The following is an 11,735-nucleotide window of genomic DNA, read 5'->3' as shown; positions in this document are numbered from 1 at the left end:
AATTTCTCATGTTAAATATCATAATCTTTGGTGTAATTATTTCAGTTTCAACCCTCAATTGCTTCACAAAGTTTTTTTCCTCACGAAACCATGGCCTCAAGAGCCATTGGTTTTGGGGGACCACATGCCACCTTGGAATTAAATCTCCCATTCCCCACAAAACTACCACAATGAAGACCACACTTCAAGCACATTCCCAAGTAATCTCAATGGATGTTCACTATTTTCACCCTCACCCTTATTTCTCTTTCTCCGTAGTTTAGGCGTGAAGATAAGAGTTCTCGTTAACATCACAAAAATGAAGATAATATGCGTGATGGTAGGGACTTCACGCTTTTCACACTGTTGCAATATCTCAAAGTTGGACCTTATCTGGCTAGAATTGTCGGTATCCGTTCATAGATGTTGGAGTGTTCTCTCCTTAAGGAGATGCTGATTTTGCAAATGCAAGCAAAAAGGCGGGATCTCATAAATTAGATGTGCAGACGAAGGGAAAGGTTAATGAGGTGTAATGAAGGTGGTTAGAAAAATAAGATGTTTAAAATAATAAAAGATTGAAAGATTTGCAGGCCGAACAGTGGCCGTTGTTCTCTATAAAAGTAGCTTATCTTGGATTGAATGTACAGCTCTTGGCAGATTACAAGGTTTGTTCTCCTCCATTGAGAGAAGAGAAGGTTAGCTGATTCATTATCTGTGAGAGAGAAGCAATTCAGCTTGAGAAATCAAGATGGTTTGTGGGTTGCCTCACTGCTCTCATGCTATCTCCAGTTCCTCCTACAAGATGATCGACACCTTGCCTCACGACCCCAACAAAGTCGTCGAAGATCGTCCCCCCTCCATTGATTTCCCTGATGAAATATTTCCTCCCCTCTTCATCCAGCGCCTTCTTTACCTCTATAGCAAAATCTCTGAACTCCAGAGCCTCCGCCCCTCCGAGGAAGTCAATGCTTTGTTCTCCCAGTTGGTGCGCCTCTGCCTCCGCCCCTGCTCCATCGATACCCTCTCTCTTGACCCGAGCATTCAGGAGGTCCGCTCTGACCTCATCCGCCTCTGCGCAGAGGCGGAGGGCCTGCTCGAAAACCACTACGCGGGCATCCTGGGTGCCCTGCCCGAGCCGCTCTCGCAGCTGCACTTGTTTCCATACTACTCCAACTACAGGAAGCTCGCTCTGCTGGAGTTCCAAATGCTCAGCCAGAGCGGAGCGGGAATGCCGAAGCAGTTGGCGTTTGTGGGTTCGGGGCCAATGCCTCTGACATCGATCGTGTTGGCCTTGCACCACATGCCCTTCACCAAGTTCGAAAACTACGACATGGATCCGGAGGCGAACGAGCTGGCGCGAGAGCTGGTGCGCAGCGACGCGGATCTGTCAGGGAGGATGAGTTTTCACACCTGCAACATCAAGAAGGTAAACGAGAGGCTGGGGGACTACGAAGTGGTGTTTCTGGCGGCCTTGGTGGGCATGGACAGAGCAACGAAGGCGGAGATAATAGAGCATCTGGCGAAGAATATGAAGGAGGGGGCGACGTTGGTGGTGAGGAGCGCGCAAGGAGCGAGGGCTTTTCTGTATCCGGTGGTGGACGAGGAGATGCTACAGGTACCAGGTTTCGAGGTGCTCTCCGTGTTCCATCCGACAGACGAGGTGGTGAACTCCATAATCATCGCCAGGAAGACCAAAACTGAGGAGGAAGACGATGGATGAAGGTTGTGGAAGGACGCCATAGCTGGAGGGCTCTTCTTCCTCATATTTTGTGTTTAATGGATGCGACTGGCTGTAGAATCTGTGCCAGACGGCGTGCGTCGACATAGTAATAGAATAAGATAAGACATCTCGATTGTCAATACATTACCCTCAGTGCGAATAGAGATCTTGATTGTCAATACATTTCTCTGATTATCAATGTATCTCTGCTTGATTTCAGCCACCAGTTATCAGGATTCAGGATCATGCGTGATTCAGGATCGTGCGTTTGTCGTGCTTATCTCCCGTCGCCAAGGGTATGATGGAAGCACTAATCCATGGCAGAAACGGCCTTCCTAAAATTAGAATTCAGATTTATAGCTATCGCGGTCATAGAGCTAATTTTTATTTTCAAACTTTTCAAAAAAATTGTGGAAGATCGAAATCTATGAGTGCCAGAGCTTAGGTCAGGTGAGGGCCATTACTAAGGCACTGGGTGTCGAAAAAATGGTGAAAGGAGAGCTTGACACATCATCTTTTTCTATGAAGAGCATTGGGTGGCCCTTGCCTCCCTATTGGGGGGTTGATGACATTTTAAAGGCACCCACCTCTTTACTAGTCCCTTTACCCTAGCTTTATGCAACTCCCCACATGCATTATTGTATTGTTGCGGAAAATTGTTGTTCACGCCGCATAAAACTCGGATCGATTGTCATCATTCATGCAAATCATGAGTTTTTCTTCTCAATTAAAAATTGGTACTCTCCATCATCTATGCTGAAGTTCTTCCAAGAAACCCCTCTTTTTGTACATTTATAGTAATTTACTCAATTCAAAATAAATTATAGAAGAGGTGGGAGAGTGAGAACTCTATCCATGACCTTTAAAAAATCCAAAGTGGTGTCAAATAAAAAAAAGAAAACAATCGGTGACATCCAAAGTGTTGTTAAATGAATAAAAAGAAAACAATCTTTGGTCCTAAGAATGAGATCAATCTCTCAAAAAGTGTCTTTCTTTTTTTTTTGCTTTCTTTTTCCTCTACTTCTAACAAGTACTCTCCTAAACCAATTTGTTCTCTATGATGTAACCCACATCTTGAATTTGTTTATGAGATTTTTTTTCTTCTCTTTCTCTTCCCTTATTTTTCATGGGTACTCCAATTTGTTTTGTATGACGTAATGCGCACATTGGTAATTTCCTATTTGTTTTTGAACATTTTCATGGGTACTCCAATTTGTTCTGTATGACGTAATGCGCACATTGGTAATTTCCTATTTATTTTTGAACATAATGTCTCTGTTGCTTCCCTTACAAGGAGTGGTATAATGGAGAGCTTGATGCTCCTTTTATGAATTTCCATGTATAATTATTAATTTGTAAATAAGGTTATTGAGGTGAAAGGCTAAATTAAACCATAAGGCATATGTGCTTCCGAACGTACTAGGTGGTAGTGCCAACGTGCCCTTGTGCACTCTTGTTATGAATAACAACTTGCATATAGTGGAGCATTGCATTCTTCTTTTGTGAATTTCCACGCATAATTATTATTATTTCAATAAGGCCACTTATGTCAAGCTAAATTAAACCATCGCTTCCCTATATACTAGGTGGTGGTGCCCACGCACACTTGTTATAAATAACAATAGATTGGCCTCTACTTCTAAATCTTAACCCATCACATGCTCATTGACATTCCTTGGATAACTACTTCCTCACGAAGCTTGATTCTCTAACCCCAATGATTGCAACGTTAAGTTACACGTGTGATGATTGAGATGCCTATTAGTCCAAATTTTGATGCGAACATATGAATCTGTCTTATGCTCAAAATGACACCTTTTATTATCATGGATAGCCTTGAATGTTGAAATATAAGCCTAATGTGCCAACTATGATTTGTCTTGTTTTTATAAAGACACAAGCCATGAAGCGGCCTCAAGGCACTTCATTTTTTGTTCGAAGGGGTGACATAATGGGTATAGTTTTCCTTAATCCAGACCTTCGATAAGCATGATACCAAAGCCAAGTTTTTCTATTTTTGTGTGGAAAACTACCATGACAAAACCACTTCAATCTAAAACTTCAAAATTCACATTAATTAGATCTTAATCAGGCACACTACATAACATATGGCTAAATTCACAAGCCCATATAAGATTTAACCTAACCTAATCAAACTTGCCTAGCCTAACCTAAATTAACATAACCCAACCTAAACTAACTAACCCAAACTTATTTTACCCAACCACCTAACCAAACTTCTATAACCCAACCACCTAACCAAACATTATCACAACCTATTCAAACTTACTCATAACCTAATTGCGATAGGAGAGTATGGCATGGACTTGTTGAGGTGCACGGGTTTCGTAAGTGCTCCCATCTGCACAAGTCACAAGTAGCATGACTTGTCCCATCATAGGAGGAAGCTTTGAGGGATGAATACAAGCTGATCCTATTGGGATAGCTAGGCATAGTGGGAAGCACATGAAGCGACTCCATTTTATGCACTAATAAGCAGAGTCTTTTGTTTGAAGTCTTTAAACTCCTTATCATCAAAATTTAAAGCTAGCATTCAAACACCCCATGCCCATAATCGCAAGATCTCCCCGCTTGTAATTCCCCTTTGAAAATTGGATATGGCAACCCAGTTTTCTTGCCAAGATGTGCAAATCGCTCCTCCTCCAGATGCACCTCCTCACCCTTAAACTCGTACATCTAAAATTCATTGTAGGGTGGCCAAGAATCCACCAACCAAACCAATACATCGTTGTCACGCTAGCCAACCTAGCTACCCTATTGACTGGCATTGCCCAGTAGGGTTCATCCGTTCATGCTCAAGATGCAACTTTTCGTTCCATGAAACATAAAAAAAATCCATGAACTTACCATAGAACCACATCGCATCTATGTATTGGACATAATACAATGTGAACGTTTCTAGAGTCAAGCCAGCTTGCTCATCCATAGAACTTTCATCCATATTTCAAGGCAAGGCAGAGTGTCAAATTGAGCTATCCGAGCTCCATATCTCTTTTTTAGCGCCCAATGCATGCTTGTCTCATTGCCTTACTTGGGGGAACTTCTACAATTTGTGGGTCCCTTCCTTCCCTTGCCCCATTTAAGACATGCTCTCAGGGAAAGCATCCTATACATTTCCCTATATAAGTCTATCGTTTGATTGCCTTCTTTTGGGCACCATTCGACTCTTGAGGTTCTGAGTCTGAGGCATCTCAAACCTTTATTTTAAGCATCAAGACATTCTTGCTCTTTTGTGAGACTCTAGTCTTTGTCTACTGATGCAACATGAGTGTTTCTCTGATATAGGCTCCAGAGTCCATGACTTCGCAAATTCATAGATATTACTATTTCAACCCATATCGTGAAATGTTCCACCTTGCATTTGGACAGCTAACCAAAATACGATCGATGATCACAAATGAACAAAAGAGGATGTAATTCATAGTACCGTACTCCAAGTGTTAACACACGATTTAACGTTTCAATATACTATATATAGTGATGAGAGTGAAAACTCTTATCATCACTGAGAGAGCCAAAGACATTGTTGTCTCAATTGTTCTAGTGATTTAGCCCTCACACTTTGACTTTATTCTACTGATGCACATCTAAATAATGAAATTGCCTTCAAGTTACTTTGGGGTCTAAGTCAAGGGCAATGGGACCTTTTATTTACAGAAGGTGTGCCTACTATCCATTGTTCCAATCTTTGTCCTGAGTTTGCTGATAGGATAACAGTTGAAATACATCGGAGCACAACTCTTATTGATAGCCTATTATTTTAAAAAATTACACCTGACATGCATCTTGTAATTTGTATTGATAGATCATCATCTTCACATTCTCTTTTGTAGTTTGTAGAAGATGTAAGGCTTTTCACTCCAATTTTGCAGTTGCTTGCTCCATGAAGATGAATTCTCTCTTTTGTAGTTTGTAGAAGATGTTGCCTTTGCTCTCCAATTTTGCACTTGCTTGCTCCAGGTGATAACTCCCAGTGTAGTAGATGTAGGGCATCGTTTCTACCCCATTCCACTTGGTGGGTTATCTCCTTAATCTTCTGCTTTGTCCTACCAAGATAGATCCTATTCTACTTCAGCATTCTACATGAGATTTCTTTCCCTCTTTTGATATTTTTATGTAGTTGTTTGTTGCTGCGCATCTGCTTAGCTGTCGTAGGTCTGCGGTCAACTTCTGCATCCAAGCTCTCCCTTCCAACAATGCACACACAAGCCAATGGAAACGGTAAGCTAAAAGCTTAGCATTAAGCTCTCCCCTCAAGCTTTTGCGTCTCCATTGGCATGAACCATCCACATATAGGCTGATGGAAATAGCAAGAAGGATATGGCTTCTTGACCTAGCTACGGCAACAAATTCTTTTGCCTTGGCTCTGCTTTTCATGCTGCAGGATCTTTGCGATGTCCTTGGCTGCCTGTTGAGCCCTCCTCTCCGCTAAATGTATATAACGTGCCATCTCCTGCAACCTTGATGTCTAGTAGTAGTGAGCATACAGACCGAGCTCCCGACCACATGGTTTGCTTGCATGGTTGGAGAGCTTGCTTGCATGACACTAAGGAATGTAGCTCAAGGAACTGGGGAGCACCGTGTTTGGTAAGGCACTTGAGATTCTAGAATTTCTTGTGCATGATTGTGCAAGGAGGGCACATTGATGTTCGTGCCGATAATAGATTGAGTGAGTTTTCAAAACCATGGGTGCCCATATGAAAGAGCAAGCAAGAGCTGCAAGGAAAAGGTGCCACATGGCATAGCCCTCTAAGTGCCATATGGCACTTAGCAATAAATATAGATATAGATGTAGGTTTCTAGCACTAACCAAATCTCAATCTCTTTTATTCTACCTATTACCCATAGAAAAAAATTAAAAATTCAAGGCAAGTGTTAAAGGCAGCTTGGAAGAGACTCAGCTTACCAAATGTTGCCATGTGTCACCCTTGGACTATCACTAACTCTTAGATTACCACCCTTTGACTCTTGGACCTTTCCAAACTCATGAACTACCACAAGCCTTGGACTACCACCCTTAGACTCTTGGACTATGAATGGCCCACATATATACACATGCTCATATATACACAATAGTGCACATATACACACATGAAAAAGTGCACACAGAAACACACATGTCCATGCTCACACATATAGATGCACACCACATATATAAATACACATACATACACATATACTCACACAAGTATAGACATGTACATGCACATACAACACTACATACATAGACATATACATGCACATGCAATACATACTCACACACCACACACATACCTAAATAGTTGTAAGCTTATATTATTTGATGAAACAATCATTCAATAGATATCATGCCTCAACATGATATCCATTATTTGCCCTCAATGATGGTGAAATTGAATCTTGCCACTTCATTCCATTCCAAATCATCTAGCCATACTGTTAGCTTCTCGATAGCTCTCGTTTAAAGACACCCACTCAGGTTGTAGCTCGCCTGCATCTCTCTACGTTCCACGATGACTAACGACGAGTCCGAAATCGTCGAAGGCTGCCCCCCAGCAAGCGATTTCCCTGATGAAATATTTCCTCCCCTCTTCATCCAGCGCCTTCTCTACCTTTACAGTGAAATCTCTGAACTCAAAAGCCTCCGTCCCTCCGAGGAGGTCAATGCTTTGTTCTCCCAGTTGGTGTGCCTCTGCATCCTCCCCTGCACCATCGATACCCTCTCGCTTGACCAAAGCATTCAGGACGTTCGCTCTGACCTCATTCGTCTCTGCTCAGAGGCGGAGGGGCTGCTTGAGAGCCATTTCTCGGGCATCTTGGGAGGCCTGCCCGAGCCGCTCTCGCAGCTGCACTTGTTTCCATATTACTCCAACTACAGGAAGCTCGCTCTGCTGGAGTTCCAAATGCTCAGCCAGAGCGGAGCCGGAATGCCAAAGCGGTTGGCGTTTGTGGGTTCGGGGCCAATGCCTCTGACATCGATCGTGTTGGCCTTGCACCACATGCCGTTCACCAAGTTCGAAAACTACGACATGGATCCGCAGGCGAACGAGCTGGCGCGAGACCTGGTGCGCAGCGACGCGGATCTGTCAGGGAGGATGATTTTCCACACCTGCAACATAAGGAAGGTGAAGGAGAGGCTAGGGGACTACGAAGTGGTGTTTCTGGCAGCGTTGGTGGGCATGGACAGAGCAACGAAGGCGGAGATCATAGAGCATCTGGCAAAGAATATGAGGGAGGGAGCGACATTGGTGGTGAGGAGCGCGCGAGGAGCGAGAGCTTTTCTGTATCCGGTTGTCGATGAGGAGATGCTGCAGGCAGCGGGGTTCGAGGTGTTCTCGGTATTCCATCCGACAGACGAGGTGGTGAACTCCATTATCATTGCCAGGAGGAGCATAACCGAGGAGGAAGAAGATGAATGACGGTTGTGAAAGGATGCCAAAGCTGCAGAAATCGCCAAAGCCAAAGCTTGATGGGCCATTGGCTCCTCTTTCTCTTCTCCTTCTTCTATGTTTTGTGTTTCGTGGATGCGACTGGCTGGGGAATCTATGCCAGACGCTGCATCAGCATAGTAATAGATAGAATAAGATGGAGAGCAACATCGCTCTTGTTTGTGAATCCATTTCTCTGATTATCATCTGCGAAACATCGCTCTTGATTGTCGTTCATCCATTCTATCAATACATGTCTCTCTCTGATTTCAACAGATTTTTACTGCTGCAGATCTCACCTGCACCTGTCGCCGTAGCGTAATGCAAGAATCTTATCATCCGAATTGATCCCCACATGCATTATTGTTGCGGGAAATTGTTCGCCGCATAAACTCGGGAGCAATTATTATCAATCACTAGTCACAGGAGTTTTATATGCTGAAATTCAACATCGTTTTTTGGTCTGCCCTTAGGGAAGCGTTAGAGTACGTTCCCACGCTTGGGAGACCCAGCATTTGATCCTAGAAATGCTGGAAATGCCTGAGCTTTGATTCGTTCCCATGTCTCGCCCCAAGACTTTAAGAGCGCCTGCAATGCTGCGGTGGAGACGGGAAAAATCCCTCTCCACTCGGGGATTACGAGGTTAGCTCGAAAAATAATGCATTGGAGCTCATACAGGGAGGTTGATACATCACTTCCAGCTCTAAAGTTCCAGCAATAAAAAGGTTCTACATCAGTGGAAGGCAGTTTTTTGCTCGATGGCTCTCGTGGAAACACATGCCAAGCTATGCCAAGGTGTTGGCATATTTGCCAATCTAGAGAACCGTGGGAAAGCCCTCTTAGCAATGATGAGATTTTGGCAAAGCAGAAATTAGGCATTTCTTGGATTTTTGGAAGTGCATTTTTCTTATTGCCTCTTTTTCAATGTAGACTTTAAAGTGGTTGACTTTCTCTCTCTCTCTCTCACCTCTCTCTCTCTCTCTCTCTCTCTCTCTCTCTCTCTCTTCCCTTCTTTATCTACTAGTCTTCTTACACACGATCTCCACCTTTTCTCCCACACCTCCGCTTCTCTCTCTCTCTCTCTCTCTCTCTCTCTCTCTCTCTCTCTCTCTCTCTCTCTCTCTCTCTCCCCCTCTCTCCCCTTTATCTCCTCCTTCGGTGCACCATTTTCAATGGATTCCCTTTTGTTTACTTTTTTTATCTTGGGCAAGCCTTATGAATGATTGAATATCATTCACCTTGTTTCTCTCTTTTCTCCCTCTACTTTTGTATCTCCTTAATAATCCTGAAAACATTTTTTAAAAATAAATCCTCAGAAGGGAGCTGTATGTTAGAGAGTTGGATTCTCTTTTGTAAATTTTAAATGTAACTACTATTTCTAAATAAGGTTACGGTCATGTCGAGCTAAATTAAATTATACACTCTAAATAAGACCAGGGAGTGCTCTATGTATGAAAGGTATGTACGCTTCCCACTATACTAGGAGGGAGTGCCCATGCTCCCTGTTGCATTCTTCTTAAAATTTTCAATAGGTTGGTGTTATAATATGGTAAGACTTCTTTACTCATGAATCTCAATGTGTCACATTATCGTTGACATTTCCTTGTGCCCTTCGTCACCTTATATGAAGGTCAACTCTCTACCCCAAATGCTTGCAACATTAAGTTACACGTGTCACAGTTTGGTATGCCTATTAGCCCCTATTTCGAAATAGAGGAAGTCAATATGCTAACATCTCAAGTCTTAGGGCATGATGTTCAAAATGACACCTTTTCTTATCATGGAGAGCCTTGAATGTTAATATGCCAACCATGATTTATCTTGTTTTTATGAATCCACAAGCCATGAATTAATTATTGGAGAAACTAACAAAAGGAAATACCTAATGCAAAGTATATCTTTTTTTCTTAAGGCATTTTAATTGATTTATTGTGTAGTATTTACAATCTAAGCTCAAGTCCTTGAGAAATTCATATTATGGCCATTAAAAGTAGGAGTAATATCCTTGCTACATTCTTTCAAAAAGTGGAGTTTGTTATACTTTTTCCAATGCCTTTTAGAGATCAGTACAAGTGCATGGAGATAAAGATGTTATATTTGCTATTAGGCCAAGAAGAATAATTAGAGAATCATGCAACAAATAGAAGAGCACAAAACACTATTAAAATTGGGCACGCTAGATGAGATATAAAATGCATGTTTTGTTGTTTTGTGTCTAATCCAAAGTTCACGCCTTGTTAAATTCATAGACATGGCAATTTGATGCTTTTTGGTGGAGGAACTAGTTCTTTATATAAAGGCAAATCTATTATTTTTCGATATGATTTTAAAAAGTCTTTGGAGGAAATCCTATAATAACAATATTTTGGTTTTATTGATGCAGAGAAACATTATTCTCACAATTTCTTTCCAGCATACAAGTACTATAAAATATTTCTCACTTCTTTCTACCATAAAATATGTTTACTTTTCTCATATATGCATGTAAATGTCTTGTATATACTAATCGAATGTCATCCATGAGTTTGAAACCTTCAACTCCATCATGCACATCAATGACTAGCTTCCATGACATCCCACTACAATGTACCATCAAAATAACTTCTAGAATTTAGTTTCTATAGTTATTTTGATGCTTTTTTTGTTTTGATAATTAATCAACACTCTACATGTGAAGGGTATGCTCAGCCAATGACGAAGGCTAACACTTAATGAGAAGAACGCATGATATAGAAATAAAAATCATCCACATCATGAATAATTCAATGAGGAGGCTACAAATAATCGAGGTGCTGAAAAGGTAGCTCCTAAGGCAACTCAATTACTCTCCTTAGAAGCGGTTGAATATTGTACATAAATAATGAGAAATAAATGTTGCTTGTGGTTTGGCCAAAGTCAATCCTTTTTTTTTTCCACCCAAAACGTCAATACATTCACTTTTTACCCCAAAAAAGTAACTTTACATGTTCTTAGGTCCTAACATGTTTTTGAAATTCTCTTGTCAAGCATCTTAGAGCCCAAAAATTACCTTATAAGATCGATATAAGGCTCACTAATTTTTCATGAATATATTAACTAGATGGGATAAATGTTTATGTGGAATAAGTATAGCATGTTGGAGAGAGAGAGAGAGAGAGTTAAGAAAGTCCACAAAACTAAAGGATAAGGCCGTTGACCATCTTGAGGCTAGGATCCACTACCTTCTTTAAGCTCAAATAATAATAGAGGAAACAAGTACCTAGAACAATGCCGAACAATAATAATAGTCAAATTTTGAAGCATAATGGACAATGCCAGACAATGCCATTGATCTTTCAAAATAATAGATTGATGAGTTGATAAAGTCAAGGATAATTAATGAAATCAATGGTTGAGAAGTACAAGTAACTCATCAAGGTAATCAAGGATCCCAAAAAAAAGCATTGGAGGTAACAAAATAAAGTCTAGCTAGTAACTATTTGACAAAAGGTAAAGATGCAGCAATGTTTATTATGTAGGGACAAGATAGCCATTTGAAGACCCGATAATGCGTTATGACATTGTAATAAATAACATATTGGGAACATTTTACTACAGATCACCAGCTATAGTAGTGAAATGTGAAACCA

The 11,735-nt window shown here is 41.3% G+C and overlaps 1 protein-coding gene across 1 annotated transcript; it reads left to right on the top strand.

Moving 5' to 3' along the window:
• Positions 1–639: 639 nt before the first annotated feature.
• LOC147881253 (uncharacterized) lies at positions 640–8,230 on the top strand. Its single transcript, XM_087369851.1, has 3 exons — positions 640–1,674; positions 6,821–6,849; positions 7,292–8,230. The coding sequence occupies exons 1-3, from the start codon at positions 728–730 to the stop codon at positions 8,116–8,118; spliced, it is 1,803 nt and encodes a 600-aa protein (XP_087225977.1). The 5' UTR covers positions 640–727; the 3' UTR covers positions 8,119–8,230.
• The last annotated feature ends 3,505 nt before the right edge of the window (positions 8,231–11,735 follow it).

The sequence above is a fragment of the Dipteris shenzhenensis genome, chromosome 31 (assembly GCF_047967505.1).
Source record: "Dipteris shenzhenensis isolate YYH24624 ecotype China chromosome 31, Dip_SZ_1.0, whole genome shotgun sequence".
In the NCBI taxonomy this organism is placed as follows: domain Eukaryota; kingdom Viridiplantae; phylum Streptophyta; class Polypodiopsida; order Gleicheniales; family Dipteridaceae; genus Dipteris; species Dipteris shenzhenensis.
The sequence above is the reverse complement of the archived record's forward strand: the minus strand, read 5'-3'. Positions and strand labels throughout refer to the sequence as shown.